The sequence below is a fragment of the Anopheles moucheti genome, chromosome 3 (genome assembly GCF_943734755.1).
Source record: "Anopheles moucheti chromosome 3, idAnoMoucSN_F20_07, whole genome shotgun sequence".
In the NCBI taxonomy this organism is placed as follows: domain Eukaryota; kingdom Metazoa; phylum Arthropoda; class Insecta; order Diptera; family Culicidae; genus Anopheles; species Anopheles moucheti.
This window is the reverse complement of record NC_069141.1, coordinates 38,942,112-38,965,599: the sequence shown is the minus strand read 5'-3', so window position 1 is coordinate 38,965,599 and position 23,488 is coordinate 38,942,112. Positions and strand designations below refer to the sequence as shown.

General features: G+C 39.8%; 3 protein-coding genes across 3 annotated transcripts; all 3 read left to right on the top strand.

Annotated features, from left to right (window-relative positions):
* The first annotated feature begins 5,028 nt into the window (after window positions 1-5,028).
* LOC128302682 (uncharacterized) lies at window positions 5,029-6,228 on the top strand. Its single transcript, XM_053039546.1, has one exon. The coding sequence runs from the start codon at window positions 5,029-5,031 to the stop codon at window positions 6,226-6,228; it is 1,200 nt and encodes a 399-aa protein (XP_052895506.1).
* A 1,713-nt stretch (window positions 6,229-7,941) lies between these two features.
* Window positions 7,942-14,407, top strand: LOC128305344 (uncharacterized; the record flags this gene model as incomplete). The annotated part of the gene is made up of 2 exons (XM_053042734.1): window positions 7,942-8,456; window positions 13,804-14,407. Coding segments are annotated over exons 1-2 (1,119 nt in total), but the record flags the coding sequence as incomplete, so codon positions are not given.
* Window positions 14,408-16,776: 2,369 nt separating this feature from the next.
* LOC128302681 (uncharacterized) lies at window positions 16,777-18,000 on the top strand. Its single transcript, XM_053039545.1, has one exon. It carries the CDS (start codon window positions 16,777-16,779, stop codon window positions 17,998-18,000), a length of 1,224 nt encoding a protein of 407 aa, XP_052895505.1.
* The last annotated feature ends 5,488 nt before the right edge of the window (window positions 18,001-23,488 follow it).

The following is a 23,488-nucleotide window of genomic DNA, read 5'->3' as shown; positions in this document are numbered from 1 at the left end:
CGAAAGTATAAGCACGATTTAAAAGCTAGATGAAAAAAACCTGTTCCAGAAACTTAATGTTTATTTGATTGAATTTGTGGAGTGTTCTGTACTATTTCCCAAAACCAAAATTTAAAAAAATGTAACCGTATGCCAATGATCGCACTTTTGATCTGACGCCTCCCATCAGGCTCAGCCCAGACTTGTCCCGAACGATTTTCGACACTTTCTTCCAGTCTTTTTGCAAAAAGCCGATGTCCTCCGTAGCTTTAAAATGCTTTCTCAAGTGTGCCTTGGTTTGCGCCCAAAATAACTCAAACCATCTGGCTTCAGGGCAGTTCGGGGGATTCATTTCCTTCGGCACGTACCTTACCTCATGTTCTTCATAGCATGCGATCGTGTCTTTGGCATAGAGGACAGAGGCCAAACCTGGCCAAAACAACACTGGACCAGTATGTTTTCGTATCATGGGCAGCAAACGTCGATTCAAACACTCCCGGATGTCGGGATCGGTCCTCATGGTCTCCGTTGTCACAAACTGTTCGGACATTATCCCGCATTCGCAAATGGTTTGCCACACCATCGCCTTTTTTCCGATTTTTTGGGAAATAATAGATTTGTCGGCTTCTTCGACGTCCTGGCTTTCAGGCAGGGTGTAATATTGACTCCCCGGAAGAGTTTTGCAGCCAAAATTTACGTACGACTCATCATCCATCACGATGCATGAGGATTGGCGACACAGCAGCTTGTCGTCCGATATTTAACGCATGCGGCCTGTTTTGTACTCTGTTTCGGTTTCTGTGGACTCTTATACGTTTTTAAATTCAATCTTGTCTTAGCACTTTGGATATTACTCTTTGATATGCCCAGTTTTTGAGCCACATCGCGAATGGAACTTTCCTTTCTTTGCTCGAACGCTTTTGCTATGTCCCGGTCCAACTGTTGATCGTCAGGACCAGGATTTCGGCCACTTTTCGGCGTATTCTCGAAGCTGGACTCCTCCCGAAACTTTTGGATGGCGGTTTGTACGGATCCGATACTCATACCTTCCGATTTCGCTAATTGACTTAGCGAAATGTTAAGTGTCGAGCACCATTTGTGCAAAATGCTTTTGCGCTTTTCGAGGGAACAATCAATCATATCAAGAACCAGTTGTTTAACGTCATCCGTTGACTAGATACGTCATTTAGAAATCGTGCTTATACTTTCGGGGACACCCTTTCGACTGATTTTACCACGTACCCGGACAGTCAGTCCTTGCTGGTTCTTGGCCGGATAGTCAGTCCTGCTTCTCAATAAATAATAATGAATAATAAATTCCTTAAAAAAAACGTAAAGACTACTGGCGACATTCATGTATGCGCATTGATTGTCTAATGTACAAAATATGCATTAAAGAAATTAAATGTGTACAATTGCATACTAATCCAGGTGTAATAAGATGTTAGTTCCAATGTCGTCTGTGAAAATTTATTTCACGTGTTTCATTGTTCTCGAACACTTCCACTATGATGTTAAAAGTCTCGATACTTTTCCTGGTGGCGTTACGTTTTCCACTCTGCTATAGTAATCTTTCTCCTGTGCGATCGGTTGAAGATGCCAGTTTGAAAACCCTTCAGCATGGCATCGATCGCATATGCAACGTAACGAATTTGAGTGAAGTGTTTCTGATCAACAATGAAGATGCTTTGCGTGGATCGCTTTTTATCTCTAAGTATGTGTTCCACCGCCCAGTAACACTGAGAGACATGCATTACCTGGGAAGTATCGGCAGCGAGACATGCTTTGTTGCATTCATTACGACAAGTGAATTTTCCGAGGTAAGAAATAATATATTTACTATTTTATTTTCGATCCTCGCCATAGATTGATTTCCTTTTAGGTGATGCGTGATCACATGGACAAATCGGCGGTATTCATAGCTGTGGTGTCTAATGATGTACTGGACAGTGTGAAAAAATACGCAGCCAGAAGGTACAAGTGCATGATGTACTACTTTCATTACGATCCGGTAACATATACCGGTTCTTGGACTATTGAGCAGGACAGCAAAATGGCGTATGCACTGGACAAGGTTGGCAATGGTTGGGATCTCCGGGGGCAAACATTAATATATTTGAACGCTGATTCGGATCGGGAGACGCTGTTTGATTCGGAACTCGGACAAACGATCGCTCAACGTCACAATGGAAGCTTCAAGGAGGCGGATGGAGTGATGGAATGTTTCGACTACATGTACAGTCCAAGGTATGCGATTAGCATGGGAAGTTTCACCACTCTGCCAGAAATGGTTCAAATATGTTTTGTGGTGCCACGAGGTACGCAAAAATCTATATTTTCAATCCTGCTCGATCCTTTCGATCCATACTCTTGGGGTGCTTTTGGATTTACGATCGCAGTGGTTTCCATTTTGCTTTCTGTGTTTGGAGAGTCGTACCAGCGCTACAATGTAATTTTAATATTCTTGGAGCTTGTGATGAATGCTCTCAATGGACCAACGCATCAATTCGACGGTCGGTTCGAGGTTCGCTTAGTTGGACTGTTTATGCTGATGAATGTTGTACTAATATCCTGTTATCAGTCGCTGATCATTTCGCTGATGTCTTCGACCCGCTATGATGTGGAGCTCGACACGATAGAGCAGATAAATGAGACGTGCTACTTTGAACATAACAAATTTCGAGAACTTATTGGCCACCGATTTAAGAACACATTTCATACGTTCGATTTGTACGGAACGTATGAGCATATGTGGACGAACAAAGTATGTCGGGTAATTACGTGCAGCGATCTTAACATGGGCCACTTTCAAATTCAGACTCAAAGCGACGCTTTCGACGACCAGGAAGATCCCGATTTCGATCGGTATTATCGGTACTCGAAGGCTCGCCTTCGTACAACCGTTGGAATGTACATAATATTCAATTTTTCTCCCATGCGAACTATTATTAAGCGGTATGTGGCGTCATACAACGAGGCACATCTGCATCATTGGTCAATACTGAAGACGCTCAAAACGAGCTCCATGAGGCGAGACAAGCATGCAAGCATCACTGTAGTAGCGATGTCAGCGGAGGATTTGTTGCTGATTTGGATTATATTTTTGATAGGATGTGCTATGAGTGGTATAGTTTTTGCTTCGGAGATAATGATAGTGTGCATACCGAAGGGATGGCAATGCATACGATCGAAGACTTCTATGAAGATGACAAATTGTCTTCGATTGTTCTCACTGAAAAGAAAAACTCTACGGAAATCGAATCGAGATTGGTAGAATTTAGGTTTTTCATAAGTAATTGAGGTACGGTCAATCATTCAATTTATCAAATATTTTTCACATTCTAAGTTAAACATAATTTGAAATATTCTATAAAATAATGCAATAGTTAACAACGATAATAAACTCATCTTATTATGAGCATATTGAAATTGGTGAACATATTGGTGCATATTGAAATTGGTGATTTGTAGCGGCCCGGTGGCATGATGGTAGCGGAGCCGGTCTTCACACGAACGGACCGGACCAAAATCCCATCCGGACCAATCCCCCGTAGCAAAGACGGACACTATCCGGCTACGTGGTAAATTAAGTCGATACGGGCCAGGCCGTTCTAACGAAACAAAAAAAAAAATTGGTGAACATTTAAAACATTTTCTGCCTTAACATTTTTTTAAACATATAATATGAACGATTTGATTAATGATTTCAGTAGCCAACTAATGCATCGCTAGAAAGAATTTGTTACTTGTGAGGAGTCCTGCTTAAGAAATCTTGAGCCTTAACTCTGCTACATATCTTGTGTTGTGACGATCTCTGCGATAGAGTGTCGATTACCCAGAAACCATTTCTTATCGCAAGCGATCACGATGCGAATGTTCTATGTTTCCTTTTACGTTTTTACTTTCATAGTCCCATCCTCAAGAGACGAATGTCGCCGCAAGTCGCAAAGTCTCTATAAGCAGAAACAACAACATAGTCCCATCCTGATTTTGTTCTTACATGCATGACGAATTGTAATCGTTTTTCCGCCTTATTGATTGGAGTTATTGAACAACACTCATAGGAGACAATACTGCATTGTTTCAAGACTGCGCATTTTGTGTATGAAGAAAACACTACTGCGAATGTTTCAATATTTCAACATTACAATCGTTCGTAAATTCTCAAGCGTGTGTTAGGTTGGTTTTTAAAAATTCATAACCTTAGATGCCGATTAGATTAAAGATTAGAGATTAGCGTGTGTATTCTGTATAGGAAAGGCGTTACCTGTGATGGATGCGTGAAGTAAGATTGTTGTGAATAAAGCATTTTAATCATTTATGTTCAGTTACCAGTACCCCGTTTTGATTTCACATGAATGAAAACCATTCCAGTATATTGATACAGTATCATATTCACTTTTGGTGTATCCAAGTTCATACAGCAAAAACTAGGGCTCAATAATGTTGAAATCCGTTAAACTCACTGCATTCGGATATACTTGCATGGTGTGGCCTGTACTCGGACTGGGAACACTTCTACCAATTTCTTCACCAGAGAACTCTACTTTGTCATCGTACAAACATTTGATTGAAGGCATCGATAGAATCTGTCCTGAGCATCGGTCTTCTAATATTTTGTTGATATACTACGACGATTTAGTGGTGACATATCCTTCGTTCTCAGCTCTGGCCCGTTGGATACCAGTAACGTTGCAAAATGAGGAGCATAAGAAAGCCGTGGATTTGAGCATAAAGTGTGTGGTTGGATTTTTCAATGCAACTGATGCACTGCAGGTAATGGTAGATTGAAATTGTTTGCGTGTGTGCTGATAAATGTTTCCATTATTTTGATAGAGAGCCAATCGTCACTACCATTATTTGGTAATAAGGATATTCATATTTCCCGAGAGCGAACTGGAAAGCTTTTTAAGTATAGCTCCATCTATAAAAACTTGTGTTCTGTATTTATTTGCTTACAATGCTCGCACACTGCGTGGTTCGTGGACTGTTCATCAAAAAACAGGCATCACTTACACGCTTGAAAACATTCATCAATTCAACAACAATATGCGTGGCTACGAAATCAGTTATCTTACTACAGACTTGTTGCGCGATATGACGTACGATCTGGAGATAGGTAACACAATCGCTTATCGTCATAATGCTACCTTCAAACAGACATTGGAATTTGCTCCCACAACTTGTATTGACTATGATCATATGCCAATGTATGCAGGAGTGTCGCAATACATTCCACTGCCGGATACGAATGAGTTATGCTTTATGGTACCAAAAAGCGCTGCAAAGTCGGTGTTTTTAGTTTTACTCGATCCTTACGATCGCTACAGCTGGATCGCGTTCGGACTGACTGTAGTCGTGATATCGCTGGTGTTGTATTGGTTTAGTGAATCTTCACGACAAAGCAACATCATATTTATCGTATTGGAGATGTTGATGATTGTACTGAACGGACCTACGCATGAGCTAGTAGAACGATTTGAACGATTTGTTGTAGGACTGTTCATGTTGCTCAGCATAGTAGTGATATCCGGCTATCAGTCACTGGTGATTTCGTTCATATCCTCACCACGCTATGATCCACAGTTGGATACATTCGATGCTATTAATGACACTTGTCTGTTTATGCACGACTTAGGTTTAGCCAACTTGGGATACCATTTCAAAAACACTCACAAATCGTATGAGATATTTGAATCAACTGACACCATGTGGAAAGTGAAGTACTGTGTGATGTCCACCTGTACCGAGGCCAGGTACATCATGGCGCATGTTGGTAACGTTGACAAGCCCAGAAAAATTGAGCCAGGATCGCTGGAATTATACACCGAAGAAGAATGGAAAAAGATGAAACATCAGTTCACATATTTCCGCTACTCGAAGGCTCGTGTTGGATCAACAACAGCTATGTACCGTGTAAACTATAATTCTCCTGTGCGCCATCATTTGACCTTTTATACACAGGCGTTTATCGAAGGACGGTTACAGTACTTTCCGGTGTTGAGAAAAAGTAAACCTAAGCCGAGTGAACTTCTGGAAGACACTTTAAAGTCGGCCGCTGTACAACAGATGGGTTTGAAGGATTTGCTGATAGCATGGTTGGTATATTGCGCTGGAATATTGCTGAGTGTGGTTTGTTTTGTTGGAGAGCAGGTAGTGCTGTGTATGAAAAAAATTAAAAGAATCGGATTGAAAACGTTAGCCAAAATAAAATACAATTCCAGAGTTGTTTTACATTTCGAGCAATGATCAAACTAATGTGTAAGAAAATCTAATGTTCATAAATAAACGAAGTGGACATCATTAGAGTTGTTTATTCGCTGTTTGCAAGAAAAGTAACAAATTAAATTAAAACCATCAGACCACAACAATGGCCATATTTGGAGGCATCACAGTCGTAAATTTCTCCCATCAGGCGCAGCTTCATATGATCTACTGCTTCTATTCGATAAAATCTCACTTCTGTAATTAATTGCTTTCAATTCTGAGAGCATCATCAGGCGCTATCGTTTAATTGATTTCATGGCTAACTATGGGGCGTATTGCCTACGATAGCATTGATCTTGGAAAGATCGTAGATCAGTAAGTATTCCTGAAGATTCTTTAGCTTCTCTCAAATGTTAGATTAGATATTTTTTTTTGTTATTAATCAGGCTATTCGACAACAAGTTGTGGCATCAAAATAATAAAAAGTAATTTAAAGTTCAATGCGTTTAATGATTTTCAGAACATGAAAATTGTAAAATTATAACCAACATTCCTGTAGCTTCACTGCTTTATTCGTGTTTTGTTTGCATAAATGTTAACTAATTTAGATCACTTGAGATCATCTTCTACATCATGGATTCCATACACAGTGAAATATTCGCTTTGGATTCGTGACCAGCTTTCTGCCTTGAAGAATGCTACTACCGAACCTTATGAAGAGATTTATCATTTTAGAATAACAGAAAAATAAGTATTACATCTCATTGCTATTTTTTCTAGCAAATAGCCAAACAACTACATATTAACATTTATAAAATATGTACGCATTAGTTGAAACTGCGTTAAGTTGTATTGTTTTAATTTGTCATAAATATTTAAGTGTGTATATAAGTGGGTTCAAATATTATTTCATTACACGAAAATGTTGATTGATTGTTAGCGTATTATCAGTTTGCAGCGCATGATACGCTTTATTAATATTGTAACACATTATACAAATGCAACATAAATGTATTTTACATAATACATTACGCATTCTCACGAGTGGATACATTCATTCCGGTGTATTACACAAGTACCAAATCGAATTGCAGTTTCGTTTCTGCGGTGTTCGAACTTATACAGCTAAAATTAGGTTTCAGTAATGCCCACTTTCATCAAAAGTGTTGCTACATTCGGATGCATTTACATGGTGTGGCCTGTATTCGGAGTGGGAAGACTTCTACCACCTTTTTCACCAGAAGACTCTACTTTACCACAGCACAAACTGTTGGTAGAGGGCATCGATAGAATCTGTCCTGAGCATCGATCATCCAATATTATGTTGATCTACTATGACGATCTGGTGGCCACATATTCTTCGTTCTCAGCTCTGGGCCGATGGATACCAATATCGTTGCAAAATGCCAATCATTTTCGAAATCCCGCATATCTGCGCATAAAGTGTGTGGTTGGATTTTTCAATGGAACAGATGTACTGAAGGTAATGAAACATGAAAGTGTTGTGAAAATGTGATGATAATTATTTCCAACATCTTTTAGAAAGCCAATGATCAGTTTTACCATGCAGCTAGGAGGATATTAGTGTTTCCCGAGAGCGAGCTGATTAACTTTTTGAGCAAAGCTCCATCAATCCCCACCTGTATTTCATTCCTGTTTGCCTATAACCCTCGCACTTTGAATGGTTCGTGGACTATATATCAACCACCAGGCATCACATGGACGCTTGAAGATTTCTCTCACTTTAACAACAATATGCGTGGCTACGAAATCAGTTATCGTATGATGGATTTGTTGCGCGATACTACGTATGATTTTGAAATCGGCAACACGATCGCTCAGCGTCATAATGCTACCTTCAAAAGGGTTGTGGGAGTTATGCTTAACAAATGCGAAGACTATGAACATTTTCCAATGTATTTCACAAAGTCTCTATACATTCCACTGCCGGAAACGAGTGAGTTGTGCATCGTTGTACCAAAAAGCGCTGCAAAGTCGGTGTTTTTAGTTTTACTCGATCCTTTCGATCGCTACAGCTGGATCGCGTTCGGACTGACTGTCGTCGTGATATCGCTGGTGTTGTATTGGTTCAGTGAATCTTCACGACAAAGCAACATCATATTTATCGTATTGGAGATGTTGATGATTGTACTGAACGGACCTACGCATGAGCTAGTAGAACGATTTGAACGATTTGTTGTAGGACTCTTCATGTTGCTCAGCATAGTAGTGATTTCCAGCTATCAGTCACTGGTGATTTCGTTCATGTCATCGCCACGCTATCAGTTCTGTCTCGACCGTCGATCCGTGCAGACGTGTTTGATAGTACCTGCGACTTCAAATTCTTCATACCCGGATAAGTAGAACCACTCTTGTTTTATTACGTTGGTATTGGTGTTAGAAGGGGAATACGTTAGCGTTTACCGTTTGATTGGACACAAAGGATTGTTTGTTAGAGTCTGTTGTGAGACAAAGTGATCGATTGTTTGAGAGGGCGAAAGTGAGCGTCCAGAAATGCCTGGGCCTCCTGTCCCCGAGGGGAAACCCCCATTTACGAACAAAAACGAAAGGCAAATACCGGCTTGGCTAGACACAAATGGATTAAACGGTGAAATGAAATTTCTAGTTTTGCAAGCAACAGAAAACAACGTGTTGCCGAAAAATCCATTCGTTATCGGAAAGAGTTTGACAAATTTTGCCGGAGAGCTTCCAATACCTGGAAGCAGATTTGACAACGGATCTAAGTTACTAATCAAAACACGCTCGATACAGCAGTTTAAAAAATTGCAAGAGCTAAACTGCCTAATTGATGGTACAAAAGTTAGCATTCTACCGCACAACTCGCTAAACTCTGTTTCGTGTGTTATCGTCGCCCCTGACCTCCGTGAGATTAACGTTGAAGATATTTTGACCGAACTTAAACCACAAAATGTCCAAGAAGTGAAACGTTTCACTAAAAAAGTATCAGGCGAATATGTTCCAACAAATGCTCTGTTGTTGAAAATTGAAGGCAGTAAAATCCCAGAATACATCCGTTTGGGTCCAATCCAGGTACGTGCTAGACCTTACTATCCAAGACCTATGATCTGTTTGAACTGTTGCCAATACGGCCACACCAAGATCAGATGCAAGTCTGAAACAATTTGTGGAAGTTGTGGACTTAGCGTACATGGTGATTGCACTAATGCGACTTGCTGCAAAAATTGCAAAGGCCAACACAACGCTTTTGATAGAAACTGCCCAGTCTACAAACAGGAAGAAGCAATAATAAAATACCGTGTAGATAACCAAATTTCTCACAAAGAAGCAAGTGAACTCGTAAAAAGCATGCACAACGTACAAAACCGTTTGAGCTATGCCCAGGTTACAGATAATTCTTCTAACAACGACAAAGACACGATTATTGCCAATCTTACAAAAACCATAGAAAATTTAAACATGCAGATTAATAAAATGAATGTTACGATACAAAATATGAGCCAACAATTAGCTAAACAAGCCAGCATAATTGACAACTTTCAAACTGAAACTGACACAGAAGAAAACGACAAATCTGAAACGGAAATCATAGAAACGGAAACTGAACAAACAGCATCATCTACCGCTGGAAAACGCAAACGCGGCGTAAAATCCAGTTCAAATTCGTCAAGTGAAGATATTTCTCTCCGCACTAAGAAAACACACTCAAATGCCCCAGCTACTGTTCGCCAAACTTCCCCAGGTTCTTCCCCTGAAAGAGGTACAAACTCAAATACGAGACAAAGGAAAAAAAACACTGAACTCAAACAATCGCATATATGATAAAGTTTAATCTTACACCCTCTCTCCCTATTTGACTCTCACGTATACCAATTCTCATAATTCGATCGTACAAATACTGCAAACAGCAAAAAACCCACTTTTGCTCTATCCTGGAATATTAGAGGCCTAAAAACGAATATTGACAATCTACGTATTCTTTTATCAAAACATAATCCTGACATAATTGCATTGCAAGAAATACACAATCACAAACTTCCAAACAGCACTCCCTTTAACAATTACAACTGGCATTTCACTTTCTCTCCTTTTACATCTTGCCATAGCACCTGTATAGGTGTTCGTAAAAATATACCTTCCAAACCATTATCTCTTAATACACCTCTCACGGCAACAGCCATACAAATAGATTATCCGATAAACGCTTCAATTCTTTCCCTATATCTCCCACCAAATAAATACAATTCCGATGAATTGTTAGAACTTGTCCCTAACCTACTATCACAGGTTTCAACTTCTGTTATCATCTTGGGTGACCTAAACGCAAGCCATCTTAGCTGGGGCAACCCGCGAAATTACAGCTATGGTCAAACGCTACAGGCTATATTTTCCACTAGAAACTTACAACCTCTATTCAACTCCACTCCCACGAGATTTTGCTCATACAATGGGAAAGGTACAACTATTGATCATGGTGTTGTGCCATCTGCGCTACTCCAACACTTCACTTTAAAAATAGAAACAGATAGTTATGGCAGTGATCACTATCCGCTACTTATACAACAAAATTACCACATTCCCAACCCCACACCCGATCCTCGTTGGAAGTTCGAAGATGCTGACTGGGACCTTTTCCAATACCAAATATCCCGACAAATCCCAGCCGATAATCCTCCCGATGCATCACAATTTTGCCACATCATACTAAAAGCGGCTGAAGCTAGTATTCCACGCACAAAGGGGCTTTCGAATAAGCGAAACGTACCCTGGTGGAACAAGTCTGTGGCAAATGCTATAAAAAACCGCAGGAAAGCACTCCGACAGTTCCGAAAAGCGAGTAAAGACACAAACAACTTCTTTATTCCAGTGCTTGCCGAAAAATATCGTGAAGCAAACATACTTGCCAAAGAAATAATACGATCGGCCAAAGCTGATTGCTGGAAAAGATTTGTAGAAGATCTTAACCCGTCCATTTCCAGTAAGGAAATGTGGAAACGTGTAAATACTGTCAGCGGTAAAAAAAGATGCTCTCCTCATAACACCATTCTACAAAAAAGCTCTTCATTCCATTCCGATCCAAAAACAGTCGCAGAAATCTTTGCTGACCAATTCTATAACAATTCCGCCACCGCAAAATTCCCCTCCAACTTCATTAAACGCAAAATATCCACGGAAAGAAATCCTATCAATTTTCCCAACCTAAACCACCTGCCATACAATAAATCTTTCTCTATTCAAGAACTAAACTGGGCTTTGCAGAAATGCAAAGGCAAATCTGCAGGACCTGATAATATTGCATACCCACTACTACAACACCTGCCCCTAGATGGCAAATTAGCGCTGCTAAACATCTACAATAAAATTTGGAATGAAGGTATCATCCCTGATGATTGGAAGTTGGGACTCATCGTCCCAATTTTAAAACCCGATAATGATCCCTTAAATCCTGAAAGCTACCGTCCCATATCCCTACTAAATTGCATCGGAAAAGTTCTCGAACGTATGGTAAATCGCCGACTGATTCAGGAATTGGAAGATCGTAGTCTTCTAAGCCTGGAACAACATGCTTTCCGTTGCGGACGAGGTACGGAAACGTACTTCGCTGCTTTGGAGGAGATACTTACAGCTGCAAAAAGGAATGATTTCGTGGCTGATTGTGCCGTCATAGACCTGGCGAAGGCCTTTGACCGCACATGGAGACACGCCATCCTGAAACAACTGAAAAGTTGGGGTTTCGGAGGTCGCCTAACGACTTACATTCAAAACTTTCTTACCAACAGGACCTTTAAAGTAAAAAACTCTAATACACTATCAGACTCTAGATCCCTTGAAAACGGGGTTCCACAGGGAGCCATACTCTCTCCAACTCTTTTCCTGATCAGTACCGAGTCACTTCTCCGGTCCATTCCCTCTCACACCAAAATCCTAATCTATGCAGACGATATAGTACTAATCACCTCCTCCCACTCACCCAAACTATCCAATCGAAATCTACAAAAGAGTATATACAGCATACAAAATTGGTCAAAATCCACTGGATACGAAATATCACCTAACAAATGCAAAGCAATACGTTTTTTTCACTCCAATAATAAAAGAAATAAGTCACAACTGAAACTTACAATAGATAAAGTGAACATTCCAACAGTCAAAAACACGAAAATTTTAGGAATCACTTTAGATGCTAAGCTCACATTCACCAAACATTGTACCATTCTAAAAAACACAGTTAAAAACAGAATCCTCTTGTTTAAAATGCTCGGATGTGGTCGGTTCCGTTCTTCCCGCACTATCCTTATTACCATCCTTAAAACATGGCTTTTACCTAAAATACTTTATGGTATCGAAATAATATCGCTTCAAAAAGAAACCTTCATTCAAAAATTAGCCCCGATTTACCACACCGCACTAAGATGTGCCACAGGTGCATTTATAACAAGCCCGATTGACTCACTCCTTTGTGAAAGCGGTCAGCTCCCTTTTCAACACATTGTATCAAACAAACTAATCAACATAACTGGCAGAATGTTAGAAAAAGATTTGAAAGCGGAATCCTTAATCCATAGAACCAAACAGCACTTCTTCCAACAAACTGACCAACACATACCCGACATCATTAAACAAGTAAGATATGGACAAATATCATGGCTCGCTAAATCACCTGCAATAGATCTGGACCTCTACTACAACTGCCGAAATCACACTGAATCTTTTACCCGCCAATATTTCTATAAAATGATCAACAATAAATACAAATTTCACCATCAAATATATACCGACGGCTCAGTAAAAAATGAAAGTGCGAGCTGCGGTATTTTCTCAGCCACATGTAAATGCGCAATAAGACTCCCGAACAACACCTCAATCTTCTCTGCTGAAGCAATTGCCATCCTCATAGCTGCAGAAGAAGACACAAATCTTTCTAAACCTAACGTAATATTCACTGACAGTCTTAGCGTACTCAAAGCGTTAGAAAATGGTAGATCACGTAATCCACATATCCAAAGACTTGAAGACCTAAATACCCAAGCAAATATCACCTACTGTTGGATACCAAGTCACATTGGTATAAAAGGGAACGAAACTGCTGACCAATTAGCAAACAAAGCCCGTGAAGAAGCAAATAGTCAGAATACCGAAATATCAAAGCAAGATATGATAACCTGGGCCACTTCAACTATAAAAAATACCTGGTACAAATATTGGGACGTCCAACACCACAGACTACTAAGACTAACCAAATCAAACACTCACACTTGGGAAGATGTAAAATCCAATATAGATCAAAAAGTACTCACACGCCTACGCATAGGACATACAAACTTGACACATAGATACCGACTCTCCAAATCAGACCCTCCACTTTGTTGCTATTGCGGAGTAACAATCACCGTACCCCATATCTTAACTGAATGCTACGGCTACACCATTCAACGCAACAAATTTAATATATCTAACAACGTAGACCTCATTCTGTCCGATAACCCTATAAGCCAATCCAATCTGCTTAAATTCCTTAAAGCTACCGACCTTTACCACCAAATATAAAAAAAAAAGACAATAACACGAGCCATCTACAAACAAGAGACGAATGTCGCCGCAAGTCGCAAAGTCTCTATAAACAGAAACAACAACAACATCGCCACGCTATGATCCACAGTTGGACACATTCGATGCTATTAATGACACTTGTCTGTTTATGAACGACGTACATATGAGCAACATGGGATACAACTTTAAAAATATTCACTATACGAAGGAGATTTTCAAATCTATGGAATCTTTGTGGAAGGCTAAGTACTGTTTGATCACCACCTGTACCGAAGCAAGTTACATCATGGCGCATATCGGTGCAGTGGACCGACCCGAAAAATTAAACTCTGGAACTACATTAGTATACAATCAGCAGCACTGGAAACACATGAAGCATAGGTTTACATACTTCCGCTACTCGAAGGCTCGTGTCCATTCATTGATGGCTATGTACCGTGTAGCCGAAGAATCACCCGTATACCATAATTTAGCTTTCTACACACAGGCGTTTATCGAAGGACGGTTGGAGTACTTTCCAGTGCTGAAAAAGAGTATACCTTTACCGCGCGATATTTTGGAAGACACTGTAAAGTCGATTAGTGTCAGACAGACGAACTTGGAGGATTTACTGATCGCCTGGTTGCTTTACTGCTTAGGCATAATCCTAAGCGTGGTGAGTTTTATTGTAGAGGAAGTTACGTTGTGCAAAAGAAAAATCAAACAAAGAACAAAAGAAAAACAAAAAATCGCAACACAAACATGGACAGAAAGGATTACTGTTCGAGCTAAGTCCAAATTAAAATTTGTGAAAAATTAGCGATCCCCGATTAGAGCCAGGTATCATGAGTGTTATGTGTTTCCAGTGTACAATTAGGTATATTATAATAACTGTGTCAACTTTCAAGACACTCCAAATGCCGCTTGTAAGATCATCTTTTGGATTTTCGATTGGAAAGAGGCATTCTAATTTATTCAAAACTTGACGTGATGGCAGCGTTACAATTAATTCCGAGAGCATCTATACGCACCATATATTCATAAGTTTCATAGCTACGAAAGGTTCCGTAGACAGCATTGAACTTTAGAATATCATCTCCCACTATACTTTGAGCATCTACAACTTATTTTTGTTTAATCGAGCGTTTTGTGTTTTTGGATTAAATTTGGTTAGTCAATGGTAAGGGTATTGTTAAGTAAAAAAATCTTGTAGGTGTTTATCTGAAAAAATACAGAAAAACTAGGTATAATGAGCTTTATTTTATCTTGAATTTGTGTCGTTGTAAGAAAAATTCACTTCGGATAGGTTGGTTTACGTCATCACGAACGCCAAGGCTTATTGACATTCCCCTATAATTTATATAATTGTAAGATAATTTATATAATGATAAGATAATACATTTTTAATGCGTATGGGTATGTATGTTTGAATGAATTTGATTAAATGAAGTATTGAACATATACTTCTTGAGTTATCCGTGATCGTTAAAATTAATTTGATTCCATGATGCAAAAAAGGTATCCGTTTTTATCGTTGTTCAAATTCTGAACTAAAAGGATATATAACATTTGTCATTAACGTCATTCAACCATAGAGCCATTGAACTCGTTGAAAATGCTTGGTATGATGTGTGACGATATATGAAAAACAACATCATCCGTCATTCGACCTTCGACAAATTTTTGTTTGATTGAAGATATTTTTTTATTTTAAGACGCAGGTATTTTTTCTTCAGGATTTGTAGTTCTATAAGAACTCTTCATAAAGGGTTTGCCATGCGATGTTAGTGTAACAAATTCCAACGCATACACGGATCAGCAACTCAAAAAGGAGTTTATATCACTTATATAGCTTCACATTACCGTCTATTGTTTAAGATCATCTCAATGCCTCTTTGCTTTTGATTAGAGGTCCAAAGTTGCGATGACGCGAAGGATGTGAAATATTTCCTTTTCTTCAATTCTGTACGGACTTCATAATGTTCTCTTACTCTATCGGTACAACAACCTCAAGAAGAAGTAGGAGTCTAGAAGAGTAATATAATTATATAAAAAATCTGGGATTAATATCTCTCGTAAGAAGGATAAAAGGTAATTCTGATATTGCAATTTTGTGGTATTAACTTCAGCAATTTTCACAGCAACTGCATTCAGAATAAATAAATAAATAGACGAGTGAAATGAAACTGCTATGAGTGTTATTGTTTCGTAAATATTAAAGTATGTATAGGGTTGTTTTCTTTTCATTAAAGAATAATGCAATACTGTATGCAAAAAGGTTTGCTTGAGTAATATCAGATTTCTAGACCAGTTTTTTATTACAAATGTAGCATAAAATGTTGTTACATAACGCTATCTCACGAATGGATACATTCGTTCCAGTGTATATACGGGAGATCAAGTCGAATAGCAGCACCATTTCTGATGTGAAAAATTTCTACCAGTCAAAATTAGAGTTCAGTAATGCCCACTTTCATCAAATGTGTTGCTACATTCGGATGCATTTACATGGTGTGGCCTGTATTCGGAGTGGGAGGACTTCTACCAATTTCTTCACCAGAGGATTCTACTTTAACACAACACAAACTGTTGGTAGAGGGCATCGATAGAATCTGTCCTGAGCATCGATCATCCAATATTATGTTGTTCTACTATGACGATCTGGTGGCGACTTATTCTTCGTTCTCAGCTCTGGGCCGATGGATACCAGTTACATTGCGCAACGGAGATCCCAGGAGAAGTTTTGAGGATATAAACACAAAGTGTGTGGTAATATTTTTCAATGGAACAGATGTAAAAACGGTAATGCCACAAGAATGTTGCAGAAATGGTATTGTGAACGTTACTGAATGTTTTGATCCTTTTTAGATAGCTGATCGTCACTTTTCGTATGCGGTTAAAAGGATTTTAGTGTTTCCCGAGAGCGAACTGAATAACTTTTTAAGCAAAGTTTTATCAATACCAGCCTGTTTCTCGTACATGTTTGCTTATAACCCTCGCACACTGCATGGATCGTGGACTATATATGAACCATCAGGCATCACATGGACCCTTGAAGATTTCTCTCACTTTAACAACAATATGCGTGGCTACGAAATCAGTTATATTATGATGGATCGTTTACGAGATACTACGTATGATTTTGAAATCGGCAACACGATCGCTCAGCGTCATAATGCTACCTTCAAACGGAGAGAGGAATTTGTTTCAGAAACTTGCCTTGACTTTGAGCAAACCCCTGTGTATTTGGGAGCATCTCGATATATTCCACTGCCGGAAACGAGTGAATTATGTTTCATGGTACCAAAAAGCGCTGCAAAGTCGGTGTTTTTAGTTTTACTTGATCCTTTCGATCGCTACAGTTGGATCGCGTTCGGACTGACTGTCGTCGCGATCTCGTTGGTATTGTATTGGTTCAGTGATTCTTCACGACAAAGCAACATCATATTCATCGTATTGGAGATGTTGATGATTGTACTGAACGGCCCTACGCATGAGCTAGTAGAACGATTTGAACGATTTGTTGTAGGACTGTTCATGTTACTCAGCATAGTAGTGATTTCCGGCTATCAGTCACTGGTGATTTCGTTCATATCCTCACCACGCTATGATCCACAGTTGGACACATTCGATGCCATTAATGACACTTGTCTGTTTATGCACGATTTAAGTTTGACGAACATGGGATACAACTTTAAAAATATTCACTATACGAAGGAAATCTTTAAATCATTTGAGACTATGTGGAAGGCTAAGTATTGTGTGATCATTACCTGTACCGAGGCAAAGTACATCATGGCGCATATCGGTGCAGTAGACCGACCCGAAAAATTAAACTCTGGAACTACATTAGTATACAGTCAGCAACATTGGAAACACATCAAACAAAGGCTTAAATACTTCCGCTATTCGAAGGCTCGTGTCCATTCATTGATGGCTATGTACCGTGTAGCCGAAGAATCACCCGTATACCATAATTTAGCTTTCTACACACAGGCGTTTATCGAAGGACGGTTGGAGTACTTTCCAGTGCTGAAAAAGAGTATACCTTTACCGCGAGATATTTTGGAAGACACTGTAAAGTCGATTAGTGTGAGACAGACGAACTTGGAGGATTTGCTGATCGCCTGGTTGCTTTACTGCTTAGGCATAATCCTAAGTGTGGTGAGCTTTATTGTAGAGGAAGTTACGTTGTGCAAAAGAAAAATCAAACACAGAATATTTGAAGGTTTTACTAAAGCAAATAGTTGTATAAAATTGGTTATTGCTCGAGTTATGGCTAAGCTTAGATTTGTGAAGAAGTAATAGGTATGTGATTATTGAGCAGCTTTTAACCCGCGGTAAGTTAGTAAGTTTATGTTTGTTTTAGTGTTTACCAGAAATGCGTACTGTTACTAGTAGGCCCAAAATGTGCTACACTCTTAAGCTATACTAGAGCACATAAATAAACTTCTGATTATTCAAATTTCATCTAATATCACAAGAAAAGATGTGTTAGGAAAAAATGAGAAGTAAATATGATAAGTAATAAATTTGATAAAGAATGTAAAAACTGAATACGAGAAGACAGGAGACTCCAATGCTCCAATGAGATCACTACGATATTCAATTGATGCTATTGTTACACAATCCTTACTCAAAATATTACATCTTAAGATAAAAAAAAACGTATTCTGTAAGGATTTTGCTAAGAATTATGTGTCGACCAAGTCTGACTTAACCTTTTTTTCTATCTACACCAGGACTCTAAACGAGGGGATAAGGGTACCCATTACCGTGATCCATTGAGTGCTTTGTATGTGGCCAGGATGTACTAGACAGCGGTGTGTATTGGGCACATTGATTGCGGCATAAATGAAGCGTCATTTCAAATCTGGCTTGCTGCGTCTGGTGGAGATACTTTCCTCCGCCATGAATGGCGCAGTTAGTTGGCCCCTCTGGATTCCCTTTTTTTTGTTGTTGTCAAGCAGTGAGCAAGCAATAGAAGTGACACGAGCGGACGAACGATGCTCGTCCTCACGCTGAAAAAAGGCTCATGTTTATGACAAGTATCAAATGGGGGTTCGCTTGAGTCGTAGCTTGCGAACAATGGCGATCGCCTTTGTGTCTGCATGGCGTGTTTGCGCGCTTGTTGAAAGAAAAGATTTGGCTCTCTTGGAGTACTTTTTTGCCTGTTGTTACGATACTCTTCCCGTCGAACAAATATGCCCTTTGCTTGCCGGTTTTCTTTGGGCTATACTCATCTCATACGGAAAGGAATTCACCCGTAGTGTCGTGGTTACGGTTGGGGCTGAAGCCATGGAGCACACGCATCCATTGTTCGTGTTGGTGGTGGAGGCGGTGAGATGTTCATTTATTGTTTGTCGCTTTCTTTTGTCCTTCGGCGTTGCATTTGGTTGCAGGAAGCGAGCAGGACTTGTTTGCGTTTATGCTTCCAGGATCGGTGCATAATGCTGCATGAAGTTAAGATCTGTGGCATTAGCTGAAACACACTCGACGTAAGCTGCCAGTTGACGGATTTCAGTTGACAGCACGATGGTGATGGATTGACGGAGCACTACAAAGGCAAAGAAGATCTGGTGGATTGGCAATCTGAAACGTTAGAGTTCTGCAGCTTGCAAGACAATGCAAGACGTTGAACAGAAGAGAAGGGTGAAAAAGTTGAACATTTTATTATGGTGTACTAAGCATAACAAAACAGAAATGAAGCATCAAATAGAATGTTGCAATTTTCAAATTTGATTTATAATGAGTAGTAGTAATGTTCTAGCGCAGGGGTCTGGTGGTTGGATGGTGAGGGAAGGGGGCGGAGAGGGTGGTGTCGGATGTGGTTGTTTGAGAAAATAATTATAAATTTAAATAATGAAATAGCTGAATTGAAATAATTTTATAAAATAGGTTCAATGCAAAATTATACTCACAATATTTGTTCTTTATTCTTGTCTTTATAGTTCTTTACTTTACATTGTCACTGTATTTCACATTGTCTTGTTTTCTTAAACGTTTTAGTTGAATTTTAATTAGTATTTATCTGTTTTAATCTTTTGAAACTAATGCGAATGATGGCATTGTTTCTTGGATGCTGTAATTGCGGATAATTCGGGTTTCAAATTTGACGTTCCTATCGTCAGTATAGATTCCATGTGTTTGTCCGTTAAGTTGGATCTCAAATTATTCTTTACGTATTTCATTCGAGAACATGTTTGTTCGCATAAATATGTTGTTCCGAACAGTGAGATGTGATGTGAGTGAGCAAAATCCCTCATGCTTGAAAAATCTTTTTTCGGAAAAAATTTGTATAAATCGATTAGTCCTTCTTTGAAATTATCTTTCAGGTTATGAGGTTCGCTTGAATTTCGATGAACTCCAACTGCAATTCATTGGGACAATCCAAAACAACTGCTTCGAATGGATTTTGAAAAATTCTAATTTCTGAAGCCTTTTCGTCTACTTCAGAAAACCTTTCACTGAACTGCTTTTGCAGTTTGGTTATTAAATCAAATGCATAAGCAACGGGGAATTCTGCCTTAGCTTGTCCTTTAACTTTTTGACACTCTGGAAAATGTGTTAAGTTTATTATCTGTAGCTGTTCTAAAAATAGCCTTAAACTTAAGAGTTTTAGTCTGAATGCCTTAATATGAGTGTATGAGTCTTAAATAAGATTGTTCTGTCCTTCAAGTTTAAGATTCAGTAAATTCAAGTGTATTGTTAAGTCTGCTGCAAACGCCAATTTCCATAGCCAGGTTTCATCACGTGGCAACGATTCTGGTTTGCCCTTTGTTTCTAAAATCTCTGTGTTCTTTCTTGTTTCAAATATTCTTGTTAAAAGCTTTCCACAACTTAACCATCTTAACCAAGGCTTCGCAAAGTAATCAATAAGACATGTCGAGCAGTAGGTGAACGATTCCGATAAGTATAAGAAAGCTGGAGCGCGCTCACCGACCCGAACTCGCTGTATCAACGGCTCGATTCGAACGTATCCACGGGTCTGGCTGGATTCCCATAAATCAGGAAGTAAGTGATGATATTAACTTTAGTTGAAAACTTTCCTGGACTGAAATTACTCTTTATGTATTGTACAATGTACGAGACAAATGATCAGAAAGGGATCCCTGAGACAATGTGTGTTATCCTGAAAAATTGTTATTGTTGTTAACAAAATCATCGTTAAAAATCAAAATCGCAAAGTTTTGCGGACCGCATGGGATTAGTAGTTTGGAGACCCCTGGATTAAATCATTCATCGTTCGGTTGATAATATGTAGGTTTTGGGCATCGGGGCTTCCTCCGATCCATTTCCAGACCGATCTTATCATAACGATGCTTCTCTCTGATCGCTTTCTTGGCTTTATCTGATCCAAAATTTAGTGAGTTAGTGAGTGAGCTATTACCTAAAATTTAGATGCAAATTGAGTGGAATAGCCGCAGCTAAGGGAAAATCTATCAAAAGCTTGGTAGGCCGCACGGGAGGGCCTCGAGGGGCCGTAGTTTGGAGACACCTGTTCTAGCGGATAGGACAGAAAATTTAGCAAGGTGTGAATAATGTCAGGAAACATCAGAAATTGCAGCTTCAGTGTTGCAAAAATAAATCAGGAAACTCAAAGCATAATATAGTTGTAACGGTACGCCAACTGTGCTTATATTTAAATTTCACAACGTAATCGTTCCAAAACGAAATCCTCGTCGTTATCTCGTTTATCTTCACACAACACACATTGTTATCTGATATTTACCATACACAACCAGCAAACTGTGATGCTTACAAATCATTAAACATTGAATGTAACAAAATGGTTCAGTTAGAAGAGATATACCATTCAATTAGATTAGGCCATGTGGGGTTTGCGTAAGTAAAACTATACTGCAATGAGTCAATAAATCTGAATGACCGAAATCTATCGATCAGCGTATGATTTCGGTTCGGCTTTTCATCGTCCATGTTTTGCTGCGGAAGCAAAAAGAAAAGAATCCCCTACACTCTGTCTAATGGCTTTGCTAAACGATTGACCGTCCCTTCGCCGGTTTCGCCGAGCCTTCGTTTTCGGTTGCTGATTCATCCCTAACGTTGTTTCCGGAACTATCTACTGCAAATAAATCGTCCCGTTCATCCCATGTTTGATCTACCCCTAACAAAAAATCGTTCAAGTTCTTCTTCCCTGTCTCCTGTTTCCGACAGCCGTAAACAACTTTTGCAATTGCTATTTATCATTACCGCATTGCTGCTGCCGTAAGTGTGCGGCGAAAAATCCCTGTCGAATCTCTTGGAATCCACATGCCATCCGAGGCTCAAAAGCCAGGCTTCTTAACCATACCGGGACGCTGCATCCGATGAAAATCGTGGCAAGTGCGATGCATGTCCTCCCCACTGGCACCATCGCTTGATTCCGGTCTAGAAAGCCATCACCCGAAATCATAAATCGCTAAACATTCACCCCAAACCGGTGTTTGCACTGTGTGTTGCGAGCCAGCGCGGCGAGAAGCACAAATGTGGCTCCTGGAAGAGGTACCCGTCGAAGCCACATCACTTCCGGGCACTGAGTTGCGACCGAAGAGAAACAATAAACGCTCCCTCAGGTCACGGTTGTCGCCTTTACGCCAAGGGTTGCTCGGGCTTCCGGATTCCTTCATCGTGGGTCGGCCCGTCCCGATGAACAAACGATGACGATGGATTTCAATAAATTATGTCGTTATGGTAAAGTTGCTTCGTCGTACGCCGTCGACCGATGTCCTGGCAACCGTGCACGACCGGAGTGAAGGATCGTAAAATTATTCACCAAACTTTAGCGACATCACTGCTGCCCGTTCCACCACCGAAACGGACGTCGAGATGGTTGTTCGACGGTTCGTACCGGAGGGAAGACGTTTGTGACTGAGTTTTCCTCCATTTCCGAGTGGGCTCTTGCGTGCGGATGTGTTTTTCGTCGAGTTTTCAATGCGTGTTTCTACACATTTTTCGCATTTTTTTCCCCACTCGCTCTCCATTCAATCGTTCTCTTCTTCGAGACATAGTGGAAATAATTGTTTTATAGACGGATTTGTCTCTCGGATTCGATTCGCGTGCAGGCGAACGGTCTTGGTTCCATTGTGATAGTTTTTATCTTGCCCCCGTAACAGTGGGTAGGAAATGTTGCACACAGAAAAGAACTTATTATGGATTTGGTCGTTTTTCGAGTTTCTTCTTCTGGCTGTCGTGTATGAGGAAGGAAAGAAAAATTCTATTCTTCAAGAAGTTTTGAGGTAAAACAAATCCGATAGCATTTGCCGCTATCTGCGCACTATCTTGGCGGGTGAACTGGGGGACGTCAATAGTGCTGGGTGGGTACGAGGGTAAGTGCAAAAGTTTCGTGGATGGTTTGCCTTTACGATCAAACATCGGGCCCGAATAATGAGGATAGAAATTGTAGGATTTTAATTTTGTTAGAACGCGACTAGAAGAACTATAAAATCATCGAAAACCAAGCAAATTTAATTTGTGGATGAACATTAAAAATGTGAAAACAATAATTATGAACACTCCCACCAGACGATTTTCGCTCCTGAAGGGGAATGAAGACGGAAAACTCAAACAAGGGGATTGTTTTCTGCAAGAGAACAACAAAAAAACACTTACAGACACACACACACGCGCACAACAGCGCTAAAACACAGTACATTTCAATTACTTACGGTATGTGCGTTAAAGTGTGATATTCGGTGACTGAAAAGGGGGAAAACTAAACCCTAACTTCATGCCCATCAACCAGACACACCATGGCGCATTTGGGAATCGAGTGTTTTTCGCTTATGAGCAGACG

Coding starts and splice junctions, on each gene's coding strand:
- LOC128302682 (XM_053039546.1), top strand. CDS start 5,029: ATGCGTGGCTACGAAATCAGTTATCTTACTACAGACTTGTTGCGCGAT.
- LOC128302681 (XM_053039545.1), top strand. CDS start 16,777: ATGCGTGGCTACGAAATCAGTTATATTATGATGGATCGTTTACGAGAT.